Source organism: Perissodus microlepis, chromosome 14 (assembly GCF_051167445.1).
Source record: "Perissodus microlepis isolate ML-2025 ecotype Zambia chromosome 14, ASM5116744v1, whole genome shotgun sequence".
NCBI classification, from domain to species: domain Eukaryota; kingdom Metazoa; phylum Chordata; class Actinopteri; order Cichliformes; family Cichlidae; genus Perissodus; species Perissodus microlepis.
The window spans coordinates 12,603,288-12,619,848 of record NC_140474.1 but is presented as its reverse complement, the minus strand read 5'-3'; the positions used below and the strand labels follow the sequence as shown (position 1 = coordinate 12,619,848).

Below are 16,561 nucleotides of genomic sequence, written 5' to 3'. Positions count from 1 at the left end.
ATACTTCCCTACTACTGTACCACTGTTCCTTTCTTGGCACCCAGTCATAAGCTTTTTCTAGAGCCACAAAGACAGTGCAAAGCAAAAAATCACAGATATGACATGGAAATATTTTAGGTATTGAAAGTACTCAGTGGGTGTGACCAGTCATACTCAGTACAAAAAATAACGTTTTATAAAGAAAATAATTCTTACTTTACTTAATTTTGCCGTTAATAAGTTGCAGTTCTCACCGTTTAGCAGCAGCTGCTGAGATGACTGACAAACACTTGGACCAATCACGGCTGAGTTCCTCAAAGTGCAATGACGTAGATTGCGCGACGCCATTACGTAACTTGGTAGAGCGGAAGCGCTAGTAGACGCTGTATTTTCTTCTTCTTGAATGGTGCTCTGTTTTGAAAGGTACAGTTTGGACATAATTTAAAAAAAATAAATCACAGTAAACGTGTAGTAATGCAGACACTTGTATACAGTTAAGCGAAGCCGAGGGGAGTGGACTTTAGAACATGTTTTGCTGTTTAAACATTATTCTTAAGCTATTAGCAACGAGCTAAGCTAACAGAGGATATTGAGTGTTCGAGGGATAACAGTTATTCAGATTATTGGTAGCCCTTCTCTTGCTTTCGGTTTCTACTGCCCATCACTTACATGTTTCTTATGTCAGGTATCATCATGTCAAAGCAGCCGTTGGGAAAAACGCTGCTGAGGAATGTAATCCGACACACGGATGCCCACAACAAGGTGCGTTTAGACTCAACAAGTGTTTGTAAGATGAAGGTGGAGGGTTTTTTTATGTGCACTAATCTACTGATTAATTACTTAAAGCTTAAAGTTGAGCTGAGTTGATGATTTGTTTAAATGAATGCATTGCTTCTGTTTGGTCCTTTAGGATTCCTTTCCACAACAATTTAGCAGGAAATGTTATAATTTTATGTATTTTATTCAGTTGTAGTCAGTTGTGTATAGACGCTGTCACAGTCTGTATGAGGTAGGACAAAATAACTGACTGTACACTGCAGCTATAGTTTATCTTTAACCTGTCTAGGAACAAAATTATAAAGCTTGTACGAGAGCGATACATCAAGCCCAGTCTCTGCTTGCTCAGATTAAACTCTTATACAGCAGGTATAAAATACCAAAACAAACCAACTATGTTGAAGTAGGTAGGTTAGCCCACTGATTGGCAGGATTTCTTCTTTACCCACACACAGGAAGGATAACATTTGTAAATATTTGTATCATGTGTACACTAATGCATCTCTGTGTTGTCTTTGTGTGCATCTTGTGCAGATCCAGGAGGAAATTGAAATGTGGAAAATGCGAGACTGGGAGATCCAAACATCCCAACAAAAAGATTTTTCAGATGCAGAGTTTGTGAGGTAAATACCTCAATTTAATTTGATCTACCTAAACACAAATGAAATCACAGCACTTTTGAATCTTTGTAATGCAGCTGTCATTTTGATTATACATTGACTTGATGATTTAAGGATAATGGTTGTATTTCAGAGGACATATGCACTGCGACCGAGTGTCAGATCAACGTAGAGACTTTAACCGAAGCAGAGAGCGTGCCTCAGAACATGATGACAGAGAGGCTCGATACTGGACTCGAAAACTGTATGAATTTGAGTCCAATGATCCTGACAGGTACTGTACAAAAAAACAAAACATAATGAAGTGGCTGTGGTCATGTTTCCAGTGTGTAATGGAAATGCTGGAGTGCTACATCAGATGAAGTAATATATGTGATTTCATATATTTCCATCACAGATGGGGACATAGTGGGTTCAAGGAGCTTTATCCCGAGGAGTTTGAAAGTGATGGGTAAGCAGAAATTTCATACATACCAAATGGGTTATTATATATTCAAATAGATATTCAGACTTTAAAAGGGCACTCATGCAATTTACCGCATTTCCATGGAGTTAACCTCCCAACCCTGAATCTTGTAGTAATGCAAGACCAACTGATACCAGGCTGAAGTCTGTTACATAATTTCATTGTTAACAAAGTAGCAGAAGTAAGAAGAGACTCTATTATGAGACTTGCCCCCTGCACTGAAAAAAGGGTACACCCATTAGATCAGGGGTGGGCAACTCCAGGCCTCGAGGGCCGGTGTTCTGGGAATCCATCCTACCTGGAAAAACATCCTACCCAATGTTTGCATGCGCACAAAACCAACGCCGAATTAACTTCTTTTTCTCTCACCCATCCGGAATACTTCTTATGGTTATGGTTATGGTTAGGGGTAGGCTTAGGTTTAGTCGCAACTCACCGTCAAATTATAATACGGGTAGGACGTTTTGTCAGAGTAGGATGGTTTCTCAGAACACCGGTGTCCCTGTAGGTTTTAGATGTGTCCTTGAACCAACACAGCTGATTTAAATGGCTAAATTAGCTCCTCAACATGTCCTGAAGTTCTCCAGAGGCCTGGTAACGAACTAATCATGTGATTCAGGTGTGTTGACCCAGGGTGAGATCTAAAACCTGCAGGACACCGGCCCTCGAGGCCTGGAATTGCCCACCCCTGCATTAGGTAGTTCATTAACTATTTCGATTTTATTAATTACCTCAACATTTGTAAAAATAATTGTAATTATGAGTTGTAAATAGTGTTAAAATCAGGTTCTGACTTTGATTCCAGCACTTTCCTATGCTACAGTATTGTTTGGTGTGTGATTTTTAGATGATGATAATGTGTCATTCTTAAAAAAAATTTGTGCATATAAATTACATGTTGTTGTCATGAAATTAAAACGTTTTTATGTGGTGTTACAGGTGCATAAACACTACAAATGAGTCATTTTGTCTGTTTTTAAGCAGTTGCTAGGCCATTATGATGGCATACCTCTGAAACAGATAATAGCCTTCGAGGACCTGAGCTGTAACTGTGCAAATTTTGATTGCTCCTGATTGTGTAAGAGGAGCTCACAAACAAAGATTTCATGTATTACTGTAAAATACTATATGCACCTGGTCAGATGATATTAGCATCCCAGCATCATTGTTTTTGGGATAAAATATTCCATCTAGTCATTTAACAAAGCTGGATATTTCAGGCAGAAATACTGTGACCATAGCTGTGCTAGATTTATGACATGCAAGCTTCATTTCATTTGTATTTGTAAAGATTTTACCCTGAACTGTCTGACCACTTTAGTTTGGTGAAGTATGTTGCTGATATTTGTACACTGGCATCAAGCACTTTTTAAACACTTGGTCTTCTAATTTTGTTGTTTAATAGTGGTTTCCAAACAGCTCATGGTTTTGCTGATATTTGTAGGAGTATTACTGGTAATAAATGAGGGGAAATGTGCAAGAAATAGTCAGATAAAGTATTTTTAAAAAGTTGAGAATTTGAAAATTATACAAATCCCTATAATTTACACCCATGTTGATATAGCTGAGTGAGGGGGCCCAGTGTAAATAGCTGCTGTGTAACTGTTCTCACCTGGGTGCAAATAGTCACTCTAGTAATAATGGGTTATTATCCAGATTTAATGGATGATGAACACACAGTATTTTAATCTTCACACAGCCTCAAACATTCACACCTCCATGATGTTAACATTCTGGTTATTAACGAGCTTCCTTGTTAATGAATCTCTACCGCTCATACTTTCTTTTAAAAACGAAGAGGTCTTCAAGTCAAAGCTGAAATAAACTCTAGGATTACATCGTAAACATTATGTTTCTAAGACTTTACAGAGAGCTTCTTTATAGTAAGCCACAGAAGAGATGGTTCTCTTTGCTTGACTGATCTCCACGTCAAAAACCAGTGTATTTCCCCTTTAAGCCATTAGATCATACTTCTATTCATACTAGTGGTGTCTTTATATTTATTCTTCTGACTTTGTTTTACTTTAGTGAAGAAAACAGTGCCAAAAAGAAGATGAGCCATCACAAAATGAAAAAGTCCAAGTCTGACACAGAGGCATGCTTACCAAAATGGTCCAAAAAATCCTCACGGAAGAAGAAGAAAAAAAAGAAGAAAGGTGAGGACGGAAAGCGTAAGAAAGTGGACAGTTCGAGCAGTGACTACAGCAGCGATGACAGCGGTGCTACAAAAGACAAGCAGAAGAGAAAAAGGACTAAAAGTCGACATAAAAACAAGAAAGCTTCAAAAGCCAGAGGAAAAGACGTGGACATCAGCACAGAGGACAGTAATGATCAGATAAAAAGGGAGAGGCTGTCACACAGTCGCAAAAAGCGAAAGCACGATTCGCACAAAGACTCCGACTCAGGGCCAAACTCAAAAAAGAAGAAGAGGAAAAACTGGAAAGCAATGGGTGAGGAGAGCTCGGACAGCTCTGCCGACTGAGGCGCGCTGCTAAAAACTGATGCACAGTTCAGGTAACGGCCACTGAAACTGCTACAGATTCCTTTGTTGTCCCCAACTCTGCTGAGGGCTTTTCACTGCAGGCATCTTCTAAATTGCACTTTGTTTAACATCAACAAACCTGTGGTTACGGGTCTCTCCCTGGGCGTCCTGCGTGGCAGAAGTTCATCACCTCTGCAGAGATTCGAAGCATACTGTACAGCAGTACAGACAGCAGGGAGCATGAAGAAGGATGATAGGGTAGCAACCATCTGTCTCAATAGGTATCCTGTGAGCTGCAGGCACATTGATTGATCGACTCACCTCTGACTGTCTGCCTCACATAGTGACCTTCTGTCCTCAGACGACCAGTGTTTTCATTTTATTTATAAGGAAATGCGATTTGAATAATTATTTCCAATGGAATATGTATTTTATTTTTTTCATGTTTTGCAATTTTCACTCTTTGTATAAAGCGTGTTGTCATAAAATAAACATCTATTTTGCATTTTTTTAAAAAATTATATTTAGTGTTTAAAATGGTGTATTATCTGTTTTTAAAAGAACAAGAAATGATCATCTCCGTATTTCTCTAAAACCTTTAATCCATTTAAACTAACAAGTACTGCCTATCCACTTAAAAGCTGACATGGTTCTGACAGTACAAGCCTAAAGGTTTATAGATCTGGGCAGAAAAGCGTGAGGGTATTTGTCTTTCTGTCTAACTTTTCTGGAAATGTTCACATTCTTTTCTTATTAGTTACAGCAAAAACTGTATCTGTGTGAATGATATTGTGGTGGGGTCATAAATATGCGATCCGGAGAGCAGTTCTAACTCAGGGTTTTAATAACATACACACTGATTGTCTTGCATCCACGAGGGTTTAAATGAGTTGTAACAGATACATTATTTATAATGCCGTGGGTGGTTCCTGTTCTTTTTTTTTTCTTCTTCTGAAAGTAAAGACCAGAATAAGGACATAAACCTTACACTTAAAAACGCATCAAGTTGGCCTCCCTCCCCACCCCAGCAATTTCCATATAGCACTTTATTTTCCTCTGTCACAGAGCTCCACTTTTATACTATTAAAAACACATCAGTGAGCCACACCGTCACTGGCAGACACCTCCTTTCATTGCACTGAACGCTGGCATCGTCGTTTATTCTGAATCATTCCCACATGCACTATTTTGCTGTAATAAATACTCATTAGATAAACAATTCGCTGCTGAAAATAGTCCCCAACATATATACTGCTTCCTCTGGTTTCAGTAACATTAGCAAAAACTCCACCGATGAATTGTTCTCAGAAAACGATTTACCGTTTTTAAAAAATGAAAATAAATTTTCATTATACAAGAGCTACAGATAAAGCAATAGAGGTTGTTGCCATGGGATCTGTAACAACAGCCTTAAATTAGGAAATTATTCTTTAACTTGAAGGCACGTGCATGTACGTATGTTGAATCTAAGCAGGCTGCAGTATAAAGGTAAGCACAACCATTGCTCTGTGTGCAACATGTTTGAAGCCCAAAACAGAAAAATAATGAGATGGCAGTGTAAAAGTAGCTGGCTTGTGTTAATAATTCTTACTTCAATACTTTGAAATAGCCGCTGGCATATATATATATATGTATATAAAATTTTTGCATTTCCGATGAAGAGGTCTTGTGATTCTCTTGATTTGTTGTGTTGTTTGTCAGGAGAGAAACAGGGTGGCTTGGTCTCCATGGACTAACATGGATCAAAGACCTCGCCACAGTCCTGTTGTTTTTTCATGATACCAAAGACAGATTTTCAGACACTGCTGCTGCTGATCAAAGTGAGTAAGTCTAGTGTTTGTAGAGCTACTTTTTGACTGCTATAGAAGTCTTGTCTGTGATACTGTTGAACACAGATTGTCCTGTGTGGTCTTATTGTTTCTGTAACGTTAAGACGGCACCTGAATGTAAAAGAAAAATGCAAAGATTAAAAAAGGACGACTCACTAATGCCGTACACAGCTGACACCACTTTCATACATCACTCCTGAAAACTACCGTTCTATCAACACCAGTCTGTGTCCAGACTGGTAAGAAAGAGTAAGCCTGTGCCATCTGTGTATTTATAGATAATCTGATGCCAAGGGAGATGTTGGTAAACTGTTTTGAAAGTGTGTGTACTGGAAAAGCCTGAAGCACTTCGCTGAGTCTGTGTCAATAGGCTAAGTGTTCTCTCTAAGCAGCAGAGAGTGAGCTGTGTTCGGCTTGGCTGCAACTGCCTGAATCTTGGAAATGGAAGAAAGCAAGTGAAATTCAGCAAGTCAAATCAGTTTTGACGGCGGTTTTTAAACACGTTGCCACGGTTTATAAGCATTTTGGCAAAAGGGCAGAATCCAAAAATGACTGTCTATTACAACCGAACATTTGCATGATAGTTAAGACAATCTGTTTTTAGAATGGGGGAAAAAAAAGCTTGTTTTTGCTGTTATCATTGTAATAATTATAGAAATTAATGTCAACCCTACGTTTTTTTTTTAAGTCAAATTTGTGCTGCTGCATGTTACTGCAGACCTCTGGATGGTTTAGTGTTTTGAAAATGATCAAAACCCTTGTGAAAACCTTTTAATTCATGCGAGTGGCATAATTCTAGATAGGACAAAGCTATTCTGTTAGTCCACTCCGGTCCAGAGATATCTTTATTGCCCCGATCCCCTGAACATGTGCAAACAGTGGAGACATAGCACCGAAAAAAGGACAGGGGCGAAAATAAGTATTTAGTTAAAACCACAAGTGGAGTTTCACATAAGAACACAAAAGCATGACTGCGGTCTTGAACAGAAATAGTGTAAATTAAAAAATATATAAATATGTACTAAACTATGCTAAGATTGGACTTTTCAAAAACACATATTATATGGTTTGAAAACGGAATGGGGAAACTATTAAATAAAAATAAACCTGGATCAAGTCTTGGTCTTTTTTTGCAGTTATTCAGAACTGCTGATGAGAAACAACCCACCCCCCTGGTGTTCACTAGTTTGACTGTCCAGGCCAATTTTTTAAAGGCAGGGTGATGTCTCAGCCTCATCCTCCTACCTAAGCAGATTTTTGTGTCGAATAGTGGTTACTGGTGTGAGCACACACACAAACACTTCTCCTGTTTAAAGAGCCGGCCGGCCTCGCAGCTCAAGACAGTTAAGCATCAGTAGTTACTGTAATAAGGAGATGGATTCAGCTCAAAAGGTTTGTGCACGACAAACTGACAGCTGAGCATTCACACCCCAAAAGTTAAATCCCCCTTCTTGAAGCTATGTAAAATGTGAATGTTTGCGCTGTAAATTGGTTAAGTGTGATGAGGAAGGATGAAGGGATGACCTCGTTCTCGGATTCAATCCTCTCCGTCACCGAGGATGCAAATAGGAGACTCGGGAGGATTGGAAAAACCCCCAGCGCGACTTATCTTTCTGCTCCATGTTTTATCTCTCTGCTGTCCACGCAGCTCGGTTTCATCTCAGCCTGTTCTGAGTAGCTGTAATCAGAGGGAGAGGGTGTTTACCATTTCAACAAGCAAATACCCCTCATCTGCTCTGATCATATCTTTTCCTGTTGTCCGATCTTTTTTCTTTTTTTTTGCCTGCTGTATCATGCATTTGTATGCACTACATAAACAACTGGTTTAAAATACAATATATTGCCGTTGTAAGCAGATGTTTTGACATTTCAGGTGTTTGTATAAATTCTTGGCATATCTAAATTTTTAATGTAACAGTTAATTATTATTACATATTTCACAATGGCACTTGGGTAATAGAAAAATCCGCTGATGTTTACCGGCAGTTTAAACCTGCCCGAGTGATTTTTTTTTAAATATGTATAAACACTTAATGAATTTTTCATAACTCAATTTGAGGATTTGTTAAACATATTTCATTAAATATGACTATAGTCTACTGCTGTCTTATTTTGTGTTACTGATTTTATGTTTGGTAAATGCATTGAGGAAATTAATGACTGGTTGTGCCACAATTTTCTCCAGCTAAACAAAAACAAAACTGAGGTAATAGTCTTTGGCGCCAAAGAAAAACGATTACAGGTCACCAGAGAACTTCAATCTATACATCTAAAAACCACAAACCAGGCGAGAAACTTGGGTGTAGTGGTGGATGCAGACCTAAACTTAGAAAAACACATTAAGACAATAACAAAATCAGCTTACTATCACCTCAAGAATATTTCAAGGATAAAAGATCTGATGTCTCAACAGGACCTGGAAAAACTAGTCCATGCATTCATCTTTAGTAGGCTTGACTACTGTAACAGCATCTTTACAGGTCTACCTAAAAAATCAGTCAGACAACTACAGCTCATTCAGAACTCTGCTGCTCGAGTCCTCACTAAGACCAAAAAAGTGGACCACATCAGTCCAGCTCTGAGGTCTTTACACTGGCTGCCTGTCCGTCAGAGGATAGACTTTAAAGTCCTGATGCTGGTCTATAAAGCTCTGAATGGTTTAGGACCAAAATACATCAGTGACCTCCTGACCCAGTATGAACCTTCCAGATCCCTCAGGTCATCTGGATCCGGTCTTTTATCAGTTCCCAGAGTCAGAACCAGACACGGAGAAGCTGCATTCAGCTTTTATGCTCCTTATATCTGGAACAAACTCCCAGAAAGCCTCAGATCAGCTGAAACACTCAGTTTATTTAAATCCAGGTTGAAGACTCACCTATTCTCAGCTGCATTTGAATAAAACACCAAATCCACACTTTTAAGCTTAAATTTCAAAACTTACATTTAACTACTGATTTTATCTACTGTTCTGATTTTATCTGTTTTGATTTTATATACTGTTTTGTTTGTTTGTTTGTTAATTAGTTAGTTTGTATGTTTGCTTGTTTTAATCAATTTTAAATCATGCTTTTTATTTGTTTTTGTTTCTAATGTCTCTGTAAAGCACTTTGAATCACCTTGTTGTTGAATTGTGCTATACAAATAAACTTGCCTTGCCTTGCCTTATGTTTCCACTCCAGCTATAGATGCTGATAATTACATTAACAAGCACTTAAAAGCGTCCTGATAACTGCTCACAACTGCATTATAATGATTTATTAAGTGATACGTACAGTACTGCTTTTACATGTTTGAAAGTAAATTCCCCTCCTGCTGTTTAATATATAAGTTAAAAACAGGATGCTACACAGGCCGTGTTCAAATGGTTATTAATATATCCTCACAGCAGTATGCAATTAATTAGGAACCTTGCAGAGCTTTGTTTCCCCCTAGTGGCACACCTCAGATCTTACACCCTTGATAATAACAGCTGGCTGCATTTGAATTCAGCACCACGTCCAGTTATCGTGTCCCCTCCTCGTCCCACTACCACTCTGCTCAGTGGTCATAGAGGAGCTTTCACAGAAGCCTTATAAATAGCACAGAGAAATCAAATATTTATCTTCTGAATTTGTGTGTCCCTTCCTGCAGTGGAGAGACACGCATACTCACGCACACAAACACACACGTGCACCCTTCTACTGCTGCAGCACAAGAAGGAAACGCCACTGATACAGTTAACCCACACAAAAAAATTTAATACCCTTCGTGAGGGAGTAGATGGTCCAAACCTTGACATACTAAATAGGGAGAGGTGTGATGACACAGGTTTTTAATGTAAAAACTTGCAGCCAACACCCAAATGCTTTGTAAAAAGTCATGTGACATATGACTTACTTACTTACATAGTTAGTACACATACACCAATGTTTTAATATACTTATATATGTCTTTTTTGTTTGTTGTCTTTTATCCAGACCAGCCAGATACAGTACCCATTAATATACAGTCACATCTGCAACAATACCGATTTTAATATCATACAGTCCGACCGTCAGAGAGGAATCCATGGCAGGTTTCCAGGTCCATCTTCTCTATGCAAACACACAAGAAATCAGCCATTGTAAAATTCCGCTCTCTTTTAATAATCATTATTGTATAGACTGGTGGTGATACTTGTCATTGTATCTCGTGTCTTCTGTGCAAAAGTTTTTTTTTTTGTTGGTTTTTTTAATTTTATGAACCCAAAACATGATTGACATAACAGGATACCTGGCTGTTCACTTTACAGTTATGATGAAGTTTTTTTTCTTTCTTCTTTTTTTTTTTTTTTTTTTTACAATTAAACAGTTACATCCTAACGCCACACCCCCTTGGCATATCACAGAAAAAGGAGAAAATTAAAAATCCAACACAATGCTTCCCGTTCTCAGTATTGGAAAGCAGTGGTAGAGAGGACGGTTTATGACTACAGTGAGCAGCATCCTCCATTCGTACATTTTTTTTTTTAGAATAAGGCACTGCTGCATAAAGAAAGGACATGGTCAACTGACTTCTGTGGGAGCATGACGGGGAGGCAGGATGAACGAGACCGTGTTCTTCTCCAGCAACTCGCAGAAAGCTCGTCTCAGTATGTGTGCTTGTGTTTATCTCTTGCTGTGTGCTGGGAAAGTGTGTCATATGGCATGTAGACATATTTGTGTTTTTACATGTGTGTGTTTGTATGTGGCTGAGCCATTTCTTTTGGCTACACTACTTTACTCAGACTGTGCTCTCTAGCATCCACTCAGTGCTGCTGAATGTAACTCTCCTGTTGGCGAGCGGCGAGGACTCCATGTTGAGCTGGTTGGTGGATTTGTGCCACCTCGTCCTCGCTCTGCGTGGGTAACTATGACTCTGAAAAATGGAGTAATCCCCGCCGTCAAACGAGAATCTGTGCCTAGTTCGTGCTAGCTCATTAGGGAGCAACCCCATGTTGGCCAGGGTACTCTTCTTGTCCTTGAGCCTGGGAGCCTCCTTGGTGCCAGCATTGGGGCCTATGAGACACAGGGACATGGTGGAGCCTGTCAGGCTATTGTCCATCTGCGTGTCGTCAGATGGGGGACCAGAGCGCTCTCCATCCAGGCTGGTTCTTCTCTTCATCTTGTCTACAGTCATGGGAGGCAGCTCCACCTCCAGTATGGCAGTTGTGGCTGCTGAATCCTCCTTTTTCTCACCGTCCACCCTCAGCACCAGTGCCATGCACTCTTTGGGTGCTAGGGCTTCATGCTGGCCTTCGTCAGAAGGTTGCTTGGAGGCAGAACGCTGGAGCCGGTGCTGGCTTCCATTGGTCTGGGAGTGCATGCTACAGCTGACCTTGGTCTTGCTGTCCTCCGGGCTGCTGTAGGCCTTGTAACGAATCATCAGGATGATGATGAACACTAACACCGAAGCAACAATTATACCACCAATAATGATGATCATAGTGCCTCCCAGGAACTGGCTGTGCATGAAACGGCACTGGCTGACCTCACTGGCTGTGTGGAACTGTACGCAGCCGACCACACGGGTAGCTGTTAACGAAGTGATGCCGTCATCGTAAACCGCCAGCACACAAAGGTCGTATTCCCGTCCTGCAGCCAGATCATTGATTAAGAAGTTCTTGCTGGTAGATGGGATCATTCTGCGGAGAAAAGAAACAGCGCAGTGGTGAAGATGTGGAGGAGTAATCTTAAGAATTACAACACCCACATGCAGTGATTTGCACAAGGTGTATTAAATCACACAGAGGTGTCAGTTCTGCATCAGAATAAGGTAACAGTGCCATTACCACAAACTTTAAATATCACTCTGGTAGACAGACATAAAAAACATCACACTTCAATACAGGTGACTTCTAAGTGCATATGTTGTATTATATTGTAAAAAGGCTGTGAGAAGTTGCTCGATTTGGTTTGTGTCTAACAAAGTGACAGCGAAGGTGATAAAAAAGGCAGGAGAGGCTCACTGTCTCGAGTATATGCCACAACAGCTGCAGGCTGGAGGACAAGTGACGCATGATGTGAAGACAGTTTGGATGTGTGAATACCTAAGGTCACAGTTTGTTGGCAACTGTAAGATTACACGACTCTAAGTACGAAGGAGAAAGGCATTGTCTTCAGGTCAACATTGGAGTTAATATAATTAGAAGCTTGTTCCTTTTCCCTAAGGGAAGACTTTGATGGTTATCATTTGTAGGTAATAATGTACCACCTAAAGACAAAACAACACTCAGCTCCATGCTAAAACGGGATGAGAAAATTATACAGGAGAGCAACTCATTATATCTGATAAAACCTAGAAAAAAAGAAAGAAAGAAAGTCAACCACTATTATTAACTTACTCTGTGAATACATAAATCCTGGGATGCTTTTCAGTAAAATAGATTCAGTTAATTTGTGTCACGTTTTGCATAATAAACACGTGAAACTTCAGATTCTCACACTTTAACAGTGTTTGCAAATGGTAATTTTTATCCATTATTCTAAAGAGTAAGCTCATCCAGTGTAACCATGCAAAACGTTTTAATTGCTGCAACTTTTTTATATTAATTTTTTAAACTAGTGGTATTTGGGAATTTTATCAGAATTCTGAAAAAATGATGAATCGCCCAAGAAATCTTAACGCTACTATGCTGAAACGTGGAAAACTTCTCCATGTACTGGTGCTTTATGCTTGAAATAAAATCAAGACCATCTGTAAGCAACAGTGATTCTCAAACAACTATTTTTATAGTTTACTTCAAATTTTAAACACTTTGTTGGAAGATAATAAGGTAGATTTCCTCAAGTGCTGTTCTGTCCTGGGATTCCTTACAAAAAAGAAAGGTAGAACTCCAAACTGAGTGTAAGGAGCTTGGAAAGAAAAGTGTCTGGACTTCTCTAGGTTTCCTTGAAGATGTTTCACCTCTCATCCGAGAAGCTTCTTCAGTTGTAAGAGCAATTGGTGGAGGTTCCCAGGTTTTAAGCCCTACGGGAGTGTCCCCAAGAGGGTCATGGACCCTCTATCCTCTACGTCTATGATCCTCTACCTAATCACACAAGCCAAGGTGTGAAAATGGGTGTGGGTCACAATCAGCCAAGGTTTGATTTCCTGAGGTTATGTGGCCCAGGGTGTGAGTGGGCGATAAGGCGTCTGGGAAGGGATCTTTCCGAGCTCCTTAGACTACAATGACCTGGATGACTGAGAACCCTCACAGACAACTCCAAACTGTTGACCATGAACATTATCCATATGTTCAATTTCAGATATCATGAATATTTTTTCTGTAATTAGTCAAATCTGGTTTGCAAACACCTATTGTTGCTAGACATACTTTCCATACTTTTTCTGGTCTTTTACATGAGCTCTTAATAAAACAGGGGGAAGAGAGGATTTGTGAGTTTATGCATAATTTTTCTTTTTGTGGATGGGTTCAAATTACCTCAAACTAGTGGACCAAAACAAACTCATTCATTGCAATCACTCCCCTGTACACAAAGCCATCTTGCTGACATTATTTATGATAATTGGCCACAACATCTCACAAACTGTCTGTGCTACAAATTAGAAACTTGGCAGAAAGCTGAATTTTTCACATTTTCAAAAAAACTGCTTTGATGGCATCACCACATGGTTAGTTACAAAGGGTAATCCTGCATAACCTACATGTACACACAAGATTTCGATTCCAAGTTGCTCAGCTAGTTAAGTCTTAAGCTTCTAGTTCCAGCAGCTACAAACAAGCTGCAAAAGATTTTAGCAGTTACATTTCATTTCAGTATCATATATCTAACACTTGTCATCTATACTCCAGTCCAAACTCTGCAAAATTCTTACATATACAACTGAGAAGTGTTAAATAAGTATCCCCCTGAAACCCACAGGTAGATTCTGGGGTGATGGATGGGTTGCAGGCGCTGTGGCACTGACAAAATTGTAGCAGCAGCTGCAGTTTATCTTATACTTTATAATGTAACTCACTGTTAACAATTTGCCTGCGCTGACAATGTTCTTTGTGTAACCAAGACACAACAAAAGCAAATGCAATAAAGTTTGAAATCATTTTCACATTTCATACACTCCACTTCATTCTGTTTACAGTTACCAGCTAATTATTTTTCACTTTAGATACAAAACAATATGAGTATCTAAAATATGATACACTGTTACAGACTTATGGATCTAAAGGTTTAGGCAGGGGGTATGACTAGCTCTATTTCAACTTTCTATAACATCTAAATATGCCATTCCATGTTATCACATCAGCTATGAGGTCAATAATGATATGAATGATATATAAACCGCTGACTTTTCTCATTTTTGGCTCATAAAAACAGCATAAAATCCCAAACTGCTTACAATGTTTTGAGGAAAAGCATATTAATCCTCTCATGACACCTCAGATGTATGCTGTTACTGTGGGCAGCCCTGAGGACTTTCATCTGTAAACAAATATTTTTGTAGTGCTCGTACTGGTACTTTTAACTTACAGTAAGTAAATGATCTGACTCCTTCCACCGCTATAACCAAGCCTATCATTAGACAACCACATGTAATCACACTTTGTGTTGCAACCAATTAATGCAGACACTTGCTAATGAAACAAACAGTTACATGCAGTGAAATAGTTAGCCTCAGTGTTATTGTTGTTGTCATATTATGTTTTAATGATGCTGAAAAGACTATTTAGTCCTTTAGGGTGCTGGGCTCATAAGCAGTTCAACTGCTTGAGTGCTCTGTCATAATGTAACAAGCAATTACAGAAAATATAAATATCTTAAGTGTACTGTACAATTTCGGCACAGTAAAATTTTCATTTATGTATAACTCTCTCTCCTGACTGCACTAGAGGAGTTGCTTGTTTTTGGACGCACTTAATCATTTTGCTTCCTTGGGATATGTCAATCTCCCATAATGGACAGCTGTGTCATTCAGCAGATGGTCAATCCAGATGTCTCACCTTTCCTCATATCCCTATCTACCCTCGTTCATCCATCCCGGCTTCATAGCTTACCTGTACACCAAAGTATCATCTGCTGTGCTGTTGTACTGAATCTGGTACATTCTGATGCCAGGGATATGGCGCTCAGATGGCCAGCGGATCACAGCGGAGGAGGAGGTCAGTTCAGTGACCATCACCCTTCTGTCCTGCTTGTCATAGCCCTTGGTGTCATTGCCAGATTTGGAGGAGGTGGTGATGTCTGAGAGTCCAGGGTCCTCACGCATGTGGCCTGTGTTGTTAACAAACAAGGGTAAGGGGATCATGTTGATCTCAACAGCAGCTGTAGCGATGCCTGCGGCATTGGATGCCACACAATTAAATGACCCACTGTCCTTCAGAGTGGTGATGAGAATATCAAGGGTGCCATTATCATACAAGACAGTGCGGGAATTGTTATGCACCAGCTTGCCGTCTGGTGACCGCCAGTGAATATCTGGTTCCGGATCACCCACAGCTTTGCATTTAAGAGTCACTCCTTGCCCTTCCATCACAAAAGGCTTACTGGTAAGATGTTTGGTGATTAGCGGTGGCTCACAGATAAACTCCTCCTCTTGAATAGACCAGAAGTATTTGTCCATGAGGTGCTCTGGGGAGGCACAGGTCTCCAAGTCATCCTCTCTTGTTAGCCTGCGCAGCCACAGCAGCTCACAGTTACAGTGTAGGGGGTTTCCCCCAAAACTCACGGTCAGAGTAGACGAGCTGGAGTCCTTGGCATCAGACAGGACCTGAGCGTGCTGGAACAGGCTGTCTGGCGGCAACTTCTGCAGCCTGTTAGAGGTCATGTCCAGGCGGACTAGCTTAGTGAGCAGTGTAAAGGTCCCTGCTCCAATGTGGTCAATTAGGTTGTGGTCCAGTGTGAGGGTGTTAATGTTGGTCATTTTGGCTATAGCTTCCCAGGGAAGGGTGCGCAGGTTGTTATTGGAAAGATCCAAGTCCTCTATTGTGGAAACAAACTCATCAAACGAGGTGGGGGCCACCTGGTGGATCTGGTTGTTTCCGAGGATGAGGTGCCGCAGGTTGACGAGGCCTTTAAAGTGTTCGCTTTTTATAGCACTGAGACGGTTTCCATCCATGTGGAGCGCCCGCAAGGCTCGCAGGCCGAGAAAGGCATGGGGTGTGATCTGACTGATGGTGTTGCGGGACAAAGTGAGGTGAACTAAACTAGTCATGTTGTAAAAGTCTTTCCTGCGGATGATGGTGATAAAGTTGTCAGTGAGTCGCAGCTCGACAGTCTTGCGGTCGATGGTGGGGGGCACGAACAACAGACCGGTTTTAGCACAGAGCAGAGTCAGAGTAGGGGAGAGGTGCTGGCAGATGCAGCGGCCGGGGCAGCTGTATCCCTTCACCAGGGCTGCAGACAGCAACATGCAAAGAACCAGCCGCTCCATTGTTGATCGGTTTCCAGATCCTGTGTGTGAGATAGACAAA

General features: G+C 40.3%; 2 protein-coding genes across 4 annotated transcripts in view; one reads left to right on the top strand and one right to left on the bottom strand.

The window, feature by feature from the left end:
* The first annotated feature begins 291 nt into the window (after nt 1-291).
* nkapd1 (NKAP domain containing 1) lies at nt 292-9,314 on the top strand. The gene is made up of 6 exons (XM_084950014.1): nt 292-402; nt 665-741; nt 1,291-1,379; nt 1,510-1,650; nt 1,774-1,827; nt 3,871-9,314. Exons 2-6 carry the CDS (start codon nt 673-675, stop codon nt 4,322-4,324), a joined length of 807 nt encoding a protein of 268 aa, XP_084806140.1. The 5' UTR covers nt 292-402; nt 665-672; the 3' UTR covers nt 4,325-9,314.
* A 550-nt stretch (nt 9,315-9,864) lies between these two features.
* The window catches only part of lrfn1 (leucine rich repeat and fibronectin type III domain containing 1), a 137,895-nt gene continuing 131,198 nt past the window's right edge, over nt 9,865-16,561 (bottom strand). For all 3 annotated transcript variants that reach the window (XM_084950010.1, XM_084950012.1, XM_084950011.1), the window contains 2 exons: nt 15,146-16,541; nt 9,865-11,794 (listed from right to left, as the gene is read on the bottom strand). In XM_084950010.1, the coding sequence (XP_084806136.1) occupies nt 10,894-11,794; nt 15,146-16,521 (2,277 nt within the window). In that variant the 5' untranslated portion in view covers nt 16,522-16,541 and the 3' untranslated portion in view covers nt 9,865-10,893. The remainder of the gene's footprint in view (nt 11,795-15,145; nt 16,542-16,561) is intronic.

Bases quoted from the DNA above. Each gene is read 5' to 3' on its own strand.
- nkapd1 (XM_084950014.1), top strand. From the start codon at position 673: ATGTCAAAGCAGCCGTTGGGAAAAACGCTGCTGAGGAATGTAATCCGA. The intron at 742-1,290 runs GTGCGTTTAGAC...CATCTTGTGCAG, and splicing joins ACACGGATGCCCACAACAAG to ATCCAGGAGGAAATTGAAAT. The intron at 1,828-3,870 runs GTAAGCAGAAAT...GTTTTACTTTAG, and splicing joins GAGGAGTTTGAAAGTGATGG to TGAAGAAAACAGTGCCAAAA.